This window comes from Macaca nemestrina, chromosome 3 (genome assembly GCF_043159975.1).
Source record: "Macaca nemestrina isolate mMacNem1 chromosome 3, mMacNem.hap1, whole genome shotgun sequence".
NCBI classification, from domain to species: Eukaryota; Metazoa; Chordata; class Mammalia; order Primates; family Cercopithecidae; genus Macaca; species Macaca nemestrina.
Genome location: NC_092127.1, coordinates 147458588 through 147477260, shown reverse-complemented (window position 1 = coordinate 147477260; position 18673 = coordinate 147458588). Strand labels below are relative to the sequence as shown.

The following is an 18673-nucleotide window of genomic DNA, read 5'->3' as shown; positions in this document are numbered from 1 at the left end:
TTTGAGACACCAAATTTTTTTTTTTTTTTTTGAAGTGGAGTTTCGCTCTTATTGCCCAGGCTAGAGTGCAATGGTGCAATCTCAGCTCACTGCAACATCTACCTCCCAGGTTCAAGTGATTCTCCTGCCTCAGCTTCCCAAGTAGCTGGAATTACAGGTGTATGCCACCACGTCTGCCTAATTTTTTATGTTTAGTAGAGATGGGGTTTCACCTTTTGGTCAGGCTGGTCTGGAACTCCTGATCTCAGGAGATCCACCTGCCTCGGCCTCCCAAAGTGCTGGTATTGCAGGTGTAAGCCACTGTGCCCGGCGGAGACATCAATTTTTTGACCTGTTCTCAAAGCAATAGCCTTGCTCCTAATCAAACACCAGCAGTATAAAAAGTTTTATAACAAGTAACAGATGGCTTGGACATTCAAAAAGTTCTTGGAAACCATGTACTGAGCACTCAGAGAGAGAAATAATTTGTTAAGTTGCTTCTCAAAAATTATGGATTTTACTTTATAAACGTGTACATGTGTGCACACAAAGATACAGACACACATGCTATTATTTGATTCCTCACTTTAACCAGCCACTCACCAGACCTGATGACACAGATCAGGAGGGTTCTACTAGAGAGCATGTCGACATCCTCCAGTGCAAGGCCTCCAAGATACCTTTAAATGAAGGCACTGTGTGTTTGGAAGGAAAACTGATTTGTAGAAGCAGCAACTTTCTATCCATAATAAATATCCTCTAAAAATCATGGACTCGGTAAACTGGTGAATTTTAAGTTTTAAATTGAGTCAATTGATGTCAGTGATATGAGAAACACATTCAAAACCATTGGATCCATTTGATTTGTAAGTTGTTCTCATCCATTTGATTTAAGTTAACACTAAAACCACTGCTATATCAAGGAATTAAAAATTCTACAGAAGTCAGTTTCTTGTACAAATCTGAATCCCACTTTTAAAGAAAGCTTAATCTTCAGGCCAGGCACAAATGGCTCACGCTTGTAATCCCAGCACCTTGGGAGGCTAAGCAGGTGGATCACTTGAGGCCAGGAGTTTGAGACCAGATTGGCCAACATGGTGACACCCGTCTCTACTTAAAATACAAAAGTTAACCAGGTGTGGTGGTGAGTGCCTGTAATCCCAGCTACTCAGGAGGCTGAGGCATAAGAATCGCCTGAGCCTGGTAGGCAAAGGTTGCGGTAAGCTGAGAATATGCCACCATACTCCAGCCTGGGCAACAGAGGGAAATTCTGTGTCAAAAAAAGAAACAAATTAAATAAATAAATAAATTATAAAAGAAGCTTAATCTTCAGAGTGAAAGATCTCTAACTATGTTTATCTTGAACTTTTACTCTACCTGTCTCAACACTGCCTTTAGAAAGGGTGGAAGGGAATAAGTCTGAAGCTGGAAAAGTTCTGAGGGCTCACATTCCGTCACAAAGGAGTTTACATCACTTCGGTATTCCACTGGGCAGACAAAGTACTGGTATTTGGATAACACATAGGCAGCCTGGTGTTCAAAACAAAACAAAACAAAAAACAAAGCAAAAGTTCATGACACACTGACTAAATATATATCTCTTAAGGTATACATCAGAAGGGCCAGAGATAGAATGCCAGAATTTCTGTCTTAATATTTTGCTATGTATTTTCAAAGTTAAATGATCATAATTATCCTAGTAAAAGACTTAAAAGACCATTAGAAAAAAAGTTTATTTGAAATCAATAAGATTGTAATCTCTGCATAATCACAATTATATGGTACAGGAGAATAAAGAACTGAAGTATACTGCAGAAAAGTTTATATTAATTTAATCAGTTAATAATTAACCAGTAATTCAACATTACATTGAAAATAGTACACAATAGTACAGGTGAACAACACCGCTGTTCTTAGCCAGCCCAGAAAACTTTGACCAAATTATTCTTTCCCTGGCCACACCACTGCAATTTTTAAAACTAGATGTCCTCAGCCTTGGAAGTAAGATACATAAAATAAAATATCCTCTTATAAATTTAAATTGCTAGACAACAGCTTATTCTCTTTTTCTTGCAGCCATTCACCCTGTTATTCTGCTCGAGAATGATTAATAGAAATTCAAGACACTAGGAATGAATATAAACTGATTTTGCTTCCAAACAACCAGTTTATTATATATATAAAATATATATTATATATATTACATATTATTATATATATTATGTATATATAATTTCTTATAGATGTGAAATTTCCTTCCCCATTATTTTGTCATGCTTTACATGCTTATGGGGTAGCTCCTACTTTTCTTCCAATGATATGGCTATTCCTGTGGTATTTTCAAGATAGTCTTTGATAATAACAAATTCTTACACTATTTAACTTCATAATGTTTAATTATTCTCACTTTGTAATGTAAACACATTGGATGAGATTGGATCCTTTTGCACTCTTCTATCTGTCAATTATTATCTCATCAATATTCTACCACAAAAACATTGGAACAATTTTATCACATTTTATTAAAATTTTCATTGCAAATGAACTAAATTTATAAATTAAATGGAGGAATTCTGGTGGTTCCCCTATCCAGGATCATGGCACACTTCCATTTATTTGTATATTCACTCTCTCCATGCTTCATGTTGTTACTAGGTACTCTAGATTTGGATACAGAATGTAACTACAGCTGTCAGAAACAAGGAAAAATTAAGCTTCCTGACAGTACTTTTTTGTATATTTATCTTATATCCAGCTATGGTACTACACTCTCATTCTCACTGGACACCTTTTAATAAAAATCTAAATCCTATAACTGTAAACTAATTTGTAAAACATAAACAATAGCTATTTAACATGCTAAAAGCGAACATTAATAATTTATAGTTAACAGACTGTTTTTGCATGTTGGGCCCACAACAGTAACCACCCACTGAGCCAAGTGGCCACCATGTGTTTAAGAAGGCAGAGCTTTTCAACAGTATTTGCATACTCTGCTATTACTCAAGGCCACCACCTGTCCCAGTACTTGTGCCCCACCTAAGGCAGAATAGCTGTTAGAAACTACCAAACACAACAGCACAACAGCAGGGATGGCCATTAGAATTACCTGGGGGTGTTAATTGGCCTGGGATAAGGTTGAGACACAGATTTTGTTGAAGCTTCTCAGGTGATTCTATATGTAGCCAGGATAAGGGCTACCGAGGTACAGTACTGGTTCTTTTTAGTAGGTTTCAATAAATACATTATCAGCATTTTGTGGTTTAATTTTTCTAGGTTTAAAGTAGACTCATAAGCCTGGTATCATATTTCAAAATGTATATAAAATAAAAATCTTAGTAATACTCACAATGAATCCAAACACAACTGTGGAAAAGAAACCACCAATGAATCCTTCCCACGTCTTTTTAGGAGACAACTAAAAAAGGGCAAATAAAATTAAAAAGCATTACTGCACTCACAAAACTCACATTATATATACATACAAACGCTGTTCAAGGAGTTTCCTCAATAACCTGTACATCTCTTCTTACTTTTTCTCTTATTAGAATAGTTTAAAACCCTTTTTCCTTTTCTCTGATCTTGATTTACTACTGAAAATCTCTCTAATAATATTTAAACACATAGTAGACCCTCAAATATTTGACGCTGTGAATATGTGTTTGTTCATGTTAAATGACCTAAATTTGTTTTGTCTCTTAAAAGACTATAAACTCTATACTAAAATAACTGTCCTATGACTTTTATGCTAATATAAAACCCGATAATAGTTGGTGTAAGTTCTTTGAATAAGAATGAGATATATTCGTTCCAAGTACACACAGTCAATATTGACCCGCTATTGGCCAAAAATAGAATAAGTACAACGAAACATGGACATTTTAGCACATATAATTTTCACATATTCCTAATATGCTATATAAACACAGACTTCCTTCTGATATGGCAAAATACTCCAGAACCCCAGATACTGTATTTGCTCAAGTATTCACATATCCTTCTCTCTTTTTTCACAACCTATGTCCATCTCCAAGAAGATAGGAACATGTACTTCAAAGAAGAGATATTGTTTGTGTTGGATTCAGGCTATTGCGGCCCAGTCAATGGACCATTCATGGAGAGAAATCTGGAAAAAAATCTAGAAGTTAGTGGTGTCGGGGCAGAAGGAAAAGATTCAGGAGTAGAAGGTGAAAGTTGTTGCCCAGGGGAGATAAAGAGATGTGTGGGGGGATTTGGTTATCAGGTCATTAATGAGGGACAGAAACCAAATATCAGAATGACGTCTCTGGAAATTAAAATGGGTTATGGGTTAACCTATAGGAGCTCTTCACAGACTTCTTGTCCTGATATTCATAGAGCCCCAAAGCAAAACAGTTGGCAGAAATCGTTTCCTGACAAATCTGATAACAATTCTGCCACAGAGAAGGGACAGACATACCTTCTCCTAGGGTAATTCACTATCACTGCCATGCAGGAGGAGCAGACTCAAATTCAAAAGTGCTGATTACTGTAAAGATAGCTTATCAAATTAAATTGATGCCTATCATATAGATTTAGGGGTTAATTGTTCAATTATCTAAGTATATTATACGACTAACCCAGCCTGATAAATTCACTAGAAGGCTGTGTTCAAAATCAGTTGCTAAGATTCTTCCACAGCTATAACAGCCTTTTTGAAGGCTTCTGATATGGTTTGGATCTGTGTCTCCACCCAAATGTCATGTCAACTTGTAATCCTCAGTGTCAGAGGTGGGGCCTGGTGGGAGGTGACTGGATCAGGGAAGCGGTTTCTAATGGTTAAGCATCATTCTCCTACTGCTGTCCCGTGAGTTCTCATGATATCTGGTTGTCGAAAAGTTTGTGGCACCTCCTCACTCTCCCTCTCTCCTGCTCTGACCATGTAAGATGTGCCTGCTTCCCCTTCCACCAAGATTGTAAGTTTCCTGAGGCCTCCCCAGCCATGCTTCCTGTACAGCCTGCAGAACCATGAGCGACTTAAAGCTCAGGCATTTCTTTATAGCAGTGTGAGAATGAACTAATACAGCTTCCCAAGCCGAAAAATTCTCAGTCTGGGTATAACTCTTGAATACATAAATCATGTGCTCTGGAGTAGCTTTAGAAACGTTTTAAAAATATACAGCTTGCTTACCAGTATCCTTATACAGCTCAGCCCAACGCTCTCTGTGTGCTGATGCTCTTAGCAGATGCTCTCTGTGAGCTCCTCCCCAAGAAGGGTAGAGTTTACAGAGGTTTTTGGAAGAACAGGCAGTCCACAAATTCTTCTGGTAATGCAAAACTACCCTCATACCACTCTGAACCAACAGAAGGCTTTATATCTGAACAATTGTCTCAGTCCTTCCAAAACTGCCTTCATATAATAATATCAAAACAGCCAAGTAATAATATGTCTGTCAGAACATTATTAAAAACTTTGACCAATAATGTGAATTGTGTGAATCTTATCTGAAACTCCAACATGAAACGCTCTTTTAGGCCAGGTGTGGTGGCTCATGCCTGTAATCCCAGCACTTTGGGAGGTCAAGGTAGGCAGATCACTCGAGGTCAGGAGTTCTAGACCAGCCTCGCCAACATGGTGAAACCCTGTCTCTACTAAAAATACTAAAATTAGGCATAGTGGCAGACGCCAGTAATCCCAGATACTTGAGAGGCTGAGGCAGGTGAATCACTTGAAGCCAGGAGGCGGAGGTTGCAGTGAACCCAGATTGCACCACTGTACTCCAGCCTGGGTGACAGGGCGAGACGCTGTCTCCAAAAACAAATAAAAACAAAAAATAAAAATAAATAAGAGCTCTTTTAGAAGAAATCAGTTCTAGAAAATGATTTGATTTCCATGAAGAATTAGTTTATTTCTTCTCCCGAATGAGAACTATATAATTTAGTTCATTTCCTTCTTTACCTCCATTGCCCATAAATAGAACCAATTCCATAGCAAAACAACATGGCCTACTCAGGTGTATTTTCCTTTCCCTTTCATTATTATTTGTATTTTATTAGTATTTTATTGTAGGGCCCCAAAATCTTTTGATATGAGTTTGGATATAAAAAGTCCCACAAATGGATATGAGGATGTGAAGGTGGTATTGTATAATCTCTTTTAGAAAGTTTGGCAAAGAAGGGGACAGGTGAGGCTACAGGTTGAAGGGAGAGGAGAGTCAAGGAAAAGGCTTGTGTATAGGCCTGCTGGAAAGGAAGATAAAGAAGAACTGCACCAATGGCCAAGAAAAAGCAGCCACAGAGCCGAGGGGCGGTGGCTCAGGCCTTTCATCCCAGTACTTTGGGAGGCTGGAATGGGCAGACAGCTTGAGCCCAGGAGTTTGAGACAAGCCCGAACAACATGGCAAGACTCTATCTCTACAAAAAATACAAAAATTAGCTGGGTGTGGTGGCATGAACCTGAAGCCCCAGCTACCCGGGAGGCTGAGGTGGGGGGATTGCTAGAGCCTCGGAGGTGGAAGGTTCAGTGAACCATGATAACACCACTGTACTCCAGCCTGGGTGGCAAAGCAAGGCCCCATCTCCTGAAAAGAAAAGAAGCCACATGAAGAAAGAAAAGAAAGACAGAAAGGAGGGAAGGAGGGAAGGAAGGAAAGAAGGAAGGAAGGACAACTGATGGAGTCAGGCCCTTACTGAGAAGCCAACAGAAGAACCGATGAAGAACCCAGAAGGAAGTACTGAGAAATATGGCTTGCTGCTTCTGTACCGTGCAGCTAAGGAAAATCAAAGCACCTCGGAAATAAAAGATGCACAACAGCACAAGTTGTTGGAAATGTCCTCCAGTGGCTAATCTTTAAGGTTATATAGTGGCTTGCTTATAAAATTTTTCCATTACCTTAATTAATGGAGTTCTCCCAAAAAAAAATCCAAAAAGGTAAGCAGTTATGTCATTGCAGATAACACTTGATATTGGAACAAGGAACCTGTTTTTTTAAAAAAAAAAAAAAGTCAGCAGGAAAAAGTTCACGTGAGTAAGTGGCAAATATTCGCACAGATTACGATTCATAATGAGCTATCAGAATAACCCTTTGGATTGCACTGCAGCCTAGCCAGAACGTAACACTTGCCAAAACAGTAGAAATGATAAATATCAACCAAATTTGCCCACTTACCAATTTAAACAGAGCAAAATCTAAAAATAAACTAACACGCTAGGAAAATACTGCTAAGGAAAATATTAAATTATTGATTTCTACAGTTACGGATGTTCTCATTTTAGCTTTATGAGGAACATGTTATAATAAAAAATAAAAGGCAGGCTGAAAGCTAATCTTAAGAAAACCAGCCTTTTAATACGAAAATGAGTCATTTCTTTAGACAGAGCATAACCTGATAAATTTATATCGAGTTCTTAATACATATTCTCAATTATTTTTAATTATATCTTAGCTTACGATTTCAGTAAACCCTACTGAATGTGCAGAACCTACTTACTTCAGTAACTGCCCCATCAATGAAAAGTCTGCATAATACATTAAAGACAATCTTAAAATGATTCCAATTACTTACACACACACATATACACACAGAGACACACAGACATACAGACACACCCACACCCTTGGTAAAAAGGCATAAAGCTGTCAAGGGAATACAATTTATCTTGACAAACCCCATCAACTGTAAAAGATTTTAATTAATGAGTTTAAAATGAGTGTAGGAAAAATATGGTCACTTTTTCTAAATCTTAAGCTTTTTCTCCATTCCAACTAATTTTTAAGTAATAAGTTTTATGATTTTTACCTAACAAAAATGCATTCTGAATATGCAAGCCACTGCCATAGAGCAATTAACTTCTACAATCTGGAAACCAACTCCTACACAGAAGCAAAGGAAAAAACCTACCTACCTTTCACCTAGAAAAACATGCATTTCTTCACAGTAGTTACTAACAGGCAAAGTTTTATATTTTTTGGCATTCTATGTAAATAATATCTTAATAAATATTGTATTTAAAGTCTATCTTTTGTGAAAAGTCACATTAGGATTTATTAACACCTGAAAATGTAATTAATTGTTTGGGTCTTTTATGGAAACTTCCTATATTTGGAACCTGAATAAGAATGGTATCCAGTTGTTAATGAAGCATTTTGTCTTTAGATGTCAAATAGTAAGCAAAACTCAGTAAGATAGTTTAATGGAATAGGAACAACAAACAGCATATTTTAGTAGAAATCTGCAAGACATTGTCCAATGTTAAAGAGCTATAAAAGTGCTAAGACATATTTATTAAGCAGCATATTTCTGTTGCCTTACCATATCATGCCTTCAAACAGATTTTGGATGACAAGGTGTGACTGAGTGACAGTTATCAATAAAGTGACATGAGTCCATGCGAACTGTTAATAGCCCAACAATACAAAAATTAGTGAACATAACTGATCAGTGCAGCTGAAGAAGCAACAGCAATTTTGAAACGCAAATTTCTACCATGACTTTTGGTCAAAATGCATACGTTAGAGTCATATAAAATAAACACCGTTAGTAAATTATGTTCCTTTTGTTGCCTACTGGAACCTTAAAATAATGAAAACATTTAACAAAGTAACCTTAATTTACATACAAATAGAATTCTAATAATAGATATAGTACTAAATTTTAAAACTTATAAAACATAAACCATTATCTTGAATCATTAGATTTAAGTGATAATGAGAGATTTCTGTTGTTTTAGCATTTAAAGGGGAGCATTTTACTCTGGCTGCATTCTGCGGTTATTAAAAAATGCTAAAAATTCCTTTTCTTTCAGAGTTTATTATGGTAACTTTTTCCCATAAAGAGTTATTTCCAACTTTAAATTATTCAAACCAGCAGGGTTCAACTGCCCTTAAACTCTATCTTTCATACTTGAAGGGTGATCGCGACAGGTCTGTTCAATGACAGTATTCAATTTCAAATTTTTAAAGACCTTTGTGTTTTACCAATTCTAGCTAGCCTGAAAGATGGCCACTTTTAACACAATCAACAATATGGGTAGAATATAAACAAAAGAAGGTTTCCATGTACTAGTCTTATAATTTTGATTGAAATTCATAAAATTACTTTTAAAAATTCTTAAAGAGTTTGATTTATTCTCCCCGGACCCCTGCCCTTGAGACAGGGTCTCACTCTGTCACCCAGGCTGGCGTGCAGTGGTGTGATCACAGCTCACTGCAGCCTTGACCTCCCAGGTTCAAGTGATCCTTCTGCCTCAGCCTCCCCAGTAGCTGGGACTACAGGTGCATGCCACCATGCCCGTCTGATTTTCCTATTTTTTGTAGAAATGGGGTTTTGCCATGTTGCCCAGACTGGTCTCAAACTCCTGGGCTCAAGGCATCTGCCTGCCTTGGCCTCCCAAAGTGTTGGGATCACAGGCATGAGCCATCGGTGTTTGGCCTTTTGATTTATTCTTAATAAACCTGTTTCCCATTTAAGCAACCATATTATAATGGTTGCTTTATTTTATTCAATTTTTATCTGCTTAAAAGATCCAATTCTCTTTTACCCTGATTGTTTAAAAATGCATAATTAATTTTTTTCCAACAGATGCCATTTATATTTTCACTGGATATTCTATTACTTTTACTTGTCTTGTTTCTACATAAAATTCACTCAGAATTTTACTCTTCATGCTCAGATCCCCTGAAATAAGAACTATAAGAAACACAATTTCCCAGCAATTATGTTCAGCAGAATGTCTTAATGGAGAAAAGCTAAGCATAAAGAACAGAAACAATATTCCAAGTCCAAAATAAGCCTCACTATTACATGAATTTACAGATCTTAATACTACATTGCATTGCACAGTCTTACTAGCTACAGTTTAAGAAAATAAGAAAAGTTCATATGTAAAGTGATACATTTCTTAAGACAGGCTTTGGTACATTGAACAAAATATCTTATGCCAGAAAGAATTACACAATTCTATGACTAACCATGACCACCAAGATCATACATGCTCTGCTGCTTTATGCTCACGCCAAGTGCAAGTAAACATAGTTACTTTCATAGAACAATATGACAGATGCTTCCCAGACTTAGTAACTGTCCAGGAGTAAGAAATTCTTCAAATTTCTACATATTTAAGGAACCCAAAAACTTTAATTTTACACCATTTGAAAATATTCAAAGAAAAAGTTCTCAGTAAACTTTGAAAAGTTAAAATTTTAAAATCCTCACAAACTTCTCAACTTTAATAGTTTACATTTAATGATCATCTGAAATCCAAATATCCCTCACATTCATGCAAAACAACAGCTAGTAGATTAGACTGTATCTTCTCACTACAGAAAAAAAAAGTTAAGGGTTTTTATCACAGATAATGACTAAGGAATAATAGTTAATACACACCATATAAAACTGCAGACGATAATGTTTCTTCACCAAACTGAGTACAAACATGCAGAAACCTGTTCAAGAACAAAAAACACGTGCTCGTAGTACAATTTGGTACAAAGGGTTAAGATTCCCTGAGCCCAAATAAACCAATGTCCTATATCACAGCTATGCGTATTTTAGCCACTTACTCAGATGCCATCTCTCCTACTATCTTATATTAAGCATTTTAAGTAAGTTTTTTGAGGGAAACAATCTTGTACTCTCCAAAGTGCCTAATATATATTCCGTGGCACAAATTCAATAAACATCCTCTGCATTAATTTAATTAATTAATCCCTTGTTAATATGTGGGCATGGAAAACAGATCTTAAATTTAAATTAAATAGTATTTATTTGCTATAACAATGCATCAAGTATATGTACAGAATGTTTTCAATCTCTACATAATAGAAAAATGAATAATAACTATTATAGCAGCTGAAGTCTGTTGAATACTTACTATTTCTAGGCTCTTATCTAAGCATTTAATCATTAATGATAATTAATCCTTTATTATCAATCCTTTCCAAATCCCTATAACATACTCATTATTAGCTCCATTTTACAGATGAGGAAAAATGCAAAAAAGGCTTTATTAATTTACTGAAGATCACAGGGCTAGAAAATAAACACTCAAATACGATTGACCCCTAAGAGTCCCATGGTTCCATAAACCAAAATCAGCAAAATTCAGGTTAAGAGCAATTTGCAATTTCTCAAAAGCACACAATAATTATAGTAAAATGTAATACTCTTAATAATGTAAAGATTTACAAACAGTATTTGTATTTATGTTTACATTTTACAAATTTATTACAATGAAAATTTATTAAATTCTAACCAATTAAGTGAAATCTAATAATCACACACTAAAATAATGGGAGGCAATATGAATCACTTCTTGCCAAAAATACCAGTAAACTTCTAAAGATAGGTTTATTTTACAGAGGTAGATATCGAAAAATACATAAACCAAATTTAATTTCAGATAAATGGCTATGTATGCATTCTATTCTGCAACATCTCTTTTTTTCTTTTTTGAGTCAAGGTATCGCTCTGTGGCCCAGCCTGGAGTGCAATGGCACAATCACAGCTCACTGCAGCCTTGAACTCCTGGCCTCAAGTGATCCTCCCACCTTGGCCTCCCAAAGTATCAAGATTACAAGTGTGAGCCACTGTACCTAGCCTCTGCAGTATCTTTAAAGAGTGAGTTCTCCAAGAGAGAAATTGAATTTTCAGTTGATCAATTCTACATAAAATAAATACTAGACTTTGTACATCCAAGTTATACTTACCGAGGCAATTCTACCAGTAGAGTAAACAAGGGTACTACTTTTACCAAGCAAAGAATCCAACAGCAGCTGCCTTTCACGACTTTCGATGATCAATTTGAAATGTCAAAGCAGAAAGGACCATGACAAAATGAAGAGAACGAATACTGAGCCCAATCCTATCTCACCTCCTATTTGTCATCTATGAGGTAATCCAACTAACTGGCCTGCACAAGCAATATGGACACATTTTCTGAGTGGAGGCACAAATGAAAGCCAATATGTCACTTTATTGAGAGAAAGAAGGAAAGAGGGAAAGAATGAGAGAGAGAGATACTAAAACATGAAATTAATGGCATCAAAATTGCCAATTGTATAAAAGATTCCTTTAAAAATTCCTGCTTTTGAGTTGTTCTTCTACAGCAGATAAACTTATCTTGAAGCTCAAGTAATGACTTCTATGCTGTTTTTTGCCACTGATCCATAGTTAAAGGTGAACGTGGACTGGACTCGGTTCAAAGGCCAATGGGTAAGGGCAAAGCAGAGACACAAGACAGGAACAGTGTTTTCTGTCCAAACAGACCCCTTGACTCTCCCAGCACAGCCTTGGGAACTTCCCAATATCATTAACTATAAATTATCTATTCACAAATACTACTCCAAAATATATGATTTTCTCTTTCTTGAAATTATAACACCATTCACCCTTACTTACATTTCTTCAAACACAATTACCGGTAGAATCATTTAACATTTTCCTAATGGACATTTTATCCAGGACAACCTTGGCAACTCACGTTTACCTGATCCAGTTTTGCCTATGTGATAGAATTGTCTGACTCCTAGATACAGTAAAGTAATACAATTCTCTGACTTGGAGGAAGGGGGAGGTATACAGTGTTTTCCTAGCATAGCTAAGGCTAACTATAGTCATCTCTCATTATCCCTGGGTGATTGGCTGCAGGATCCCAAAGGACAAAAATCCATGGATGCTCAAGTCTCTTCTATAAAATGCTATAGTATTTGCATCTAACCTACTTACATCCTCCTGTGCATCTTAAATCATTTCTACATTACTTATAATTCCTAATACAATGTAAATTCTATATAAATAGTTGTTAGACTGTATTTTTCAGGGAATGATGACAAGAAACAAGTCTATACATGTTCAGTAAAGACACAATTATCCATTGTGTTGCCTTTTTTTTTTTCCAGAATATTTGGTTGGAGTCACAGTTGGTTGACTCCAGGGATGCAAAACCCATGGATATAGGAGGGCCAACTGTACTAATTTTTAAAGAAAAACATTGTAAAAAAAAAACATATGAACTTAATCTTTCTCATTCACAACTATATGGACATATTAACATTTTATGTTTCAATACTTAAAAATATATTTATATTTTAATAAATCTGTGGAAAGGATCACTTTTTGTACACTTGGATCCATAGTTTCATTTTTTTTCCCGATTGTTAACAAAGAATGCTTGCATGACTATTTCTCTTTTTTTTTTTTTTTTTTTTTTGAGACAGAGTCTCACTCTGTCGCCCAGGCTGGAGTGCAGTGGTGTGATCTAGGCTCACAGCAAGCTCCGCCTCCCAGGTTCACGCCATTCTCCTGCCTCAGCCTCCTGAGTAGCTGGGACTACAGGTGCCTGCCAGCAAGTCTGGCTAATTTTTTGTATTTTTAGTAGAGACAGAGTTTCACTGTGTTAGCCAGGATGGTCTCGATCTCCTGACCTTGTGATCCGCCTGCCTCGGCCTCCCAAAGTGCTGGGATTACAGGTGTGAGCCACTGCGCCTGGCCTGTATATTTCTAAATTAAAACCACAGAATGTGTTATAGTACTATAAATAAAAGTACTGAAAAGGCATCCTAATATATAGTTCTTTATATAAAAGTTATACTTATTATTTATCTACATAGTATTGTGCCTGGTGTTCTCAATACAAAGATACGTATATCTCGTTGCCCAGCAACAAAGAGTTCTCCAGCGATTAAGCAGAACCAGTTACCCAACAAACTAAAGAGAGGTATATCCCAAAAGAACAAGAGGCCGGGCGTGGTGGCTCATGCCTGTAATCCCAGCACTTTGCGAGGCCGAGGCGGGTGGATCACGAGGTCAGGAGATCGAGGCCATCCTGGCTAACACTGTGAAACCCCGTCTCTACTAAAAAATACAAAACAAAATTAGCCAGGTGTGGTGGCGGGTGCCTGTAGTCCCGCCTACTGGGGAGGCCGAGGCAGAATGGCGTGAACCCAGGAGGCAGAGCTTGCAGTGAGCCGAGATCGCGCCACTGCACTCCAGCCTGGGCGACACAGCAAGACTCCGTCTCAAAAAAAAAAAAAAAAAAAAAAACAAGAGTATCCAGGTGCAGTGTCCTATGCCTTTAATCCCAACACCCTGGGAGGCCAAGGAAGGAGGACGGCTTGAGGCCATGAGTTCAAGACCAGCCTGTGCAACACAGCAGGATCCTGTCTCTATGAAATAAAAGTAAAAATTAGCTGGGCAGGACGGCACATACCGACAGTCCCAGCTACTTGGGAGGCTGAGGCTGGAGGATCACTTGAGCCCAGGAGTTTGAGACTGCAGTGAGCTATGATCAAGCTACTATACTCCATCCAGCCTGGACCACAGAGCAAGTCACCATCTCTTAAAAAATTCATTTAAAAAAGAAAAAGAGGATGAAGATTTTTAAGGGGGTCAGGAAAAGTAAAGGAAAAAACACAAGATACTGAAAAGCCCAACAGATGAGACAGAGGAAATTTCAGAAAAATAGATAAAAAATATTTATTAAGCACCTTTGATATGCCAGAAACAAGATGCAAAAATGAATAAGATAGGCACTGCCATTCAGGAGCTCTTACTCTTGTTGAAGACACCGAAAACAAATGAAAATAAAGTTGTTTTTTAAATTTACCATTGATGATTAGTCAAAATTTAGTAAACATATAGCCCTTAATTCAAAAAACAGACAGTAGGATGGGCCCAAGATTGAATACTAGAGCTTCCGACTCATCCCCCATTCTTTCACTTGGTTATATTCTTCATTATACTTGCCTAAACCATCAAAACTTTCTAGCATCAAATTAAATAAGCATTGTGTGCCTTTATTCTAGCATCAAATTAAAAAAGCATTGTGTGCCTTGATTCAGACACCAGGCTACAACTGAGTTGTTCTGAAAAAGTTTTAAACGAATATGCATTGTAGAGATTACCATACAAACCAATCATCATATTGGTTAAACATTTTAAAAAGTTTTCTATTAATCTGAATGGTTAGTCTAAGGTTTAGAACCAGTACTAGCATGTATATAGAGTTTAGTAGTCTTTAATTCAGAAATTTTAAGTAGTTTTGGAGACACAGTCTTTTGTGAATTATTTGTGACATTTTTCTAAAGATTTCATTAATATCCTCTGATATAAAAGATACTCAGGATGTTTGGGGAAAATATCTTAATTATGCATTAATTTTGGCTATAACTTAGTTTTGTATGTCCATCAATTTTCTTGAACTGAAAGCGTTACATTCAAGTCATATTATCTCCCTAAGAATTTTAAAGAAATCAAAATAGCTATGCATGCACAAATACAAGCAAAAAATAATTTATTAAACATAATATGCATATCACTATAGTTGAATAAAGAAATGTAAGGTGATGATATTACGGGTCAAACACCTTAAGTTTGTCGACATATCACTGCTAACCATGTAATTGCATGACATGAGGGGTCAGAATTGGAGATACCTATATTTTATTTAAATAAAATTCAATGTCAATGAAGTAGTTTGAACTGTCTCTGCTTTTTAAATCTGGTAAGACATACATTTTCTGAAGTCATTTGACCACTATAATAGAACTAAAATTTTCACAGGGCCCTTGGAATATTGTTTAACAAAAAGACTTCCAAAGATATCCACAGCATAATTTGAAAGAAAGGTACAAATATCTCAATGTTAGCACACTCTCTGTTTCCATAGTCCTGTTTCAAAGCTTAACTCCATTTGCTGGACTAAGCTCACAAATGTTGCTAAGCACTTCAAAAGTAGCCACTAAGGCCTCAAGACTCAGCAAACAAAACACTGATACTAAGAAAATATAATTAAGAAGCACTGTGTGTGGATGTGCATGTTCTCAGCCTTTTAATCCTTTATCCAACAAATACAGAGTCGGACCCTCAATGCCAGTCCTGCACTGCACTCTGGGAATTAAACAAACAAGAGAGGTACACCATGGGTGCTTTTGGTCTAACCAAGCCATTTTTAGGCCACCCTTAAAATGATAATAGACATATAGTATTCAAGTATTCTATGCCTGTTTTATACTGGAAGTTACACCATTTAACTGAGTAGCTCCTAGCTTACTATGAGGCTGCATTTTTAAAGTAGACCTATAGAGCGGGGCATGGTAATACACGCCTGTAATCCCAGCTACCAAGGAATCTGAGGCCGAAGGGTAAGTTGAGTCCAGGAATTCAAGACCAGCCTGGGAAAACAGTGACATCCTATCTCAAAATAACAAACAAAAAGTACATTTGTGTGACTATAATGATGTCAATATCCTGGTGTGATGTACTATAGTTTTGCAAAATACTATTATTGATGATAACCGAGCAAAGTGTAAAAAGATCTATTATTTCTTACAACTGCATGTGAACATGCAATTATCTCAACAAAGATGTGCATTTTAAGCCAATAACCTGTGATATATAAACAACTTTTCATAGACTGTCATAAAATAGCAGTTGGGTTCTACGATCAGCCTGTGGTATTTTTATTTTCTAACTTATTACTCATTTAGTATTAACTACACACCGGAAGAGTTTAGGTCCTTACTACATTTAGTAGCTTCCTATCTAGTCTGCCTGATAATGTCTCCCAACCTACTTCATTTAATTACAAGTCTGGTTACATCATTTCTTAGCTTAAAATCCTCCAATGTTTTCCCAGATATAAAGTCCAAACCCTTCCTATGACATACAAATTTTCTCAAGATGTGGCTCCTGCCTACCTTCCATGCCTCCATGAACCCAAAACATGCAATCCTTTCTCATTCTCATGCCTGCACAGCTGTTCCTCTGCCTGGAATGGACTTTTCTACTATCTGATACCTGGCAACTGCCTGCTTGCTCTTTCCTTTTCATGAAACCTGTCATCTCTTCTCAAAGGCCCTCCATGGCCTTCCTTCCTCTTCTTCATGCTCCTGCCAGAAATTGTTCACATTTCAGCAATGAACTAGAAGACTCACATCTCACCAGCTTCAAGACCCTGGAAGGCACACAATCGCTTCATTTCCCTTTATATCCTCAACATCATTCACAGTACCTAGCATTTGAAAAACACTCAAATGTTTGCTCAAAGAATGACTTTAAAGACTTTCAGTAAGTTTCTGTGATTCTGAGTGTAAAATAAGAAATGGTAAAATATGTCTATGGTAGAAATAAGTATACTGTTAGAAAAATGAAGAAATACCAGGCCAGACATGGTGGCTCATGACCATAACCCCAGCACTTTGGGAGACCAAGGCAGGGGGATCACTTGAGCCCAGGAGTTAGACACCAACCTGAGCAACATAGTGAAACTCCATCTCTACTAAAAACACAAAAATTAGCCAGGTGCAGTAATACATGCCTGTAGTCCTAGTTACTTGGGAGGCTGAGGCAGGAGAATCATCTGAACCCAGGAGGCGGAGGTTGCCATGAGCCGAGATAGTGCCACTGCACTCCAGCCTGGGCAACAGAGTGAGACTCTGTTTAAAAAAAAAAAAAAAAAAAAAAAGATGAAACACAGATTGTATTTTTATAGAAGTAGAGTCCAAAAGTCATACATGAAACAAAGAATTACTAAAAAGGGGCTGGCTGGGAGGCGATAATCAAAGACAAAATATATAAAGAAACAACAAAGAAAATGAATTACACTATTGGTCCACACTCAATTGAGATGTTATTCTCAAGCATAAATTATAGCAAACCAAAGGGGAAAACAGTAATCACCTTATATGCCGACATTCTACCTCTCAGCTATTGCTGTATATCAATATAGATGTAACTGCAGATATGGATACAATGATAGGTGTAGATGTGCCAATATAAATCCATCTATAAGCTATTAATGTATGAAGTGAAAAATGGTACAGAAGAGATACTCTTACTTGTATAAGAAAAAGGGAAGGGGGATGTACACATAAAAGCTGGAATACTCAGACAATTTCTGGAATAACAGTAGTAAGCCTCCAGATATTGTAAGTAAGGCCCTGAGGTGGAGAAAAGTTTCATCAAATACTCCTTTCTAGTCTCAGTTTTTATCATGGGCATATATTTTCATTAAAAAACAAAAACAAAACAAAAAAAAACACTAGTTTAGGCCTCTTGAAACACCTGGCTCCTGGCATGCTCCCCATTCAGAACCCAGGGTGCCTGTCCCATCCCAGCCACACGGAGGCGCCACAGGTCAGTGCCCAAGTCAGCAAGCGGCACGAACTGCAGTCATGAAAAGGAGCCATTTTTGATGTCCAGCACACTTAAGACATGAGCACCGGCCTCTGTCTCACGGCAACCACGTGAGAGGCCTGGGGTTAGAACTGCTCAGTTAAGCCTGCCAAGCCGCAGGACTGTGAGCAAAAATAACAAATTGTTCTAAGCCAAGGGAAAAACAAAACTAGTTAAGGCTTTTTGTTTTTAAATGACAGTTTGTATTCCATCCTGGTGTCCCTGCAAAATAACATTAAAAGAAATTAAGGGGAAGCCCCATGAGAACAGAGAAAACTGAAGAAATGTCAAGGAGAAAAGAAGACACATGTCTACAAAATTTGGAAGCTAGAAAACAGATAGAAAACTGTTAGTAGACCTAAGAAATTACAAGTGCCTAAACATATTTTCTAGAGACACTAAGGAGAAAAGGCCTGGTGGAAGGCAAGACTGAGGCCTAGGCTTCTGACTTGGATTATTAAGTAAAAGTCTTAACAATAAGTGTGAGCCCTAGCCAAAGCAATCAGCTGTGAGAACAGACCAAAGGTATCTTTAGAAATGCACAAACATAAGACATCTACCT

The 18673-nt window shown here is 37.1% G+C and overlaps 1 protein-coding gene across 1 annotated transcript in view; it reads right to left on the bottom strand.

Moving 5' to 3' along the window:
* The window catches only part of LOC105496881 (CDP-diacylglycerol synthase 1), a 62168-nt gene that overhangs the window by 9001 nt on the left and 34494 nt on the right, over positions 1-18673 (bottom strand). Inside the window, exons 6-10 of the mRNA XM_011767522.3 lie at positions 10324-10382; positions 8251-8333; positions 6830-6917; positions 3329-3397; positions 1357-1509 (exon numbers count right to left, since the gene is read on the bottom strand). Of these exons, the coding sequence (XP_011765824.2) occupies positions 1357-1509; positions 3329-3397; positions 6830-6917; positions 8251-8333; positions 10324-10382 (452 nt within the window). The remainder of the gene's footprint in view (positions 1-1356; positions 1510-3328; positions 3398-6829; positions 6918-8250; positions 8334-10323; positions 10383-18673) is intronic.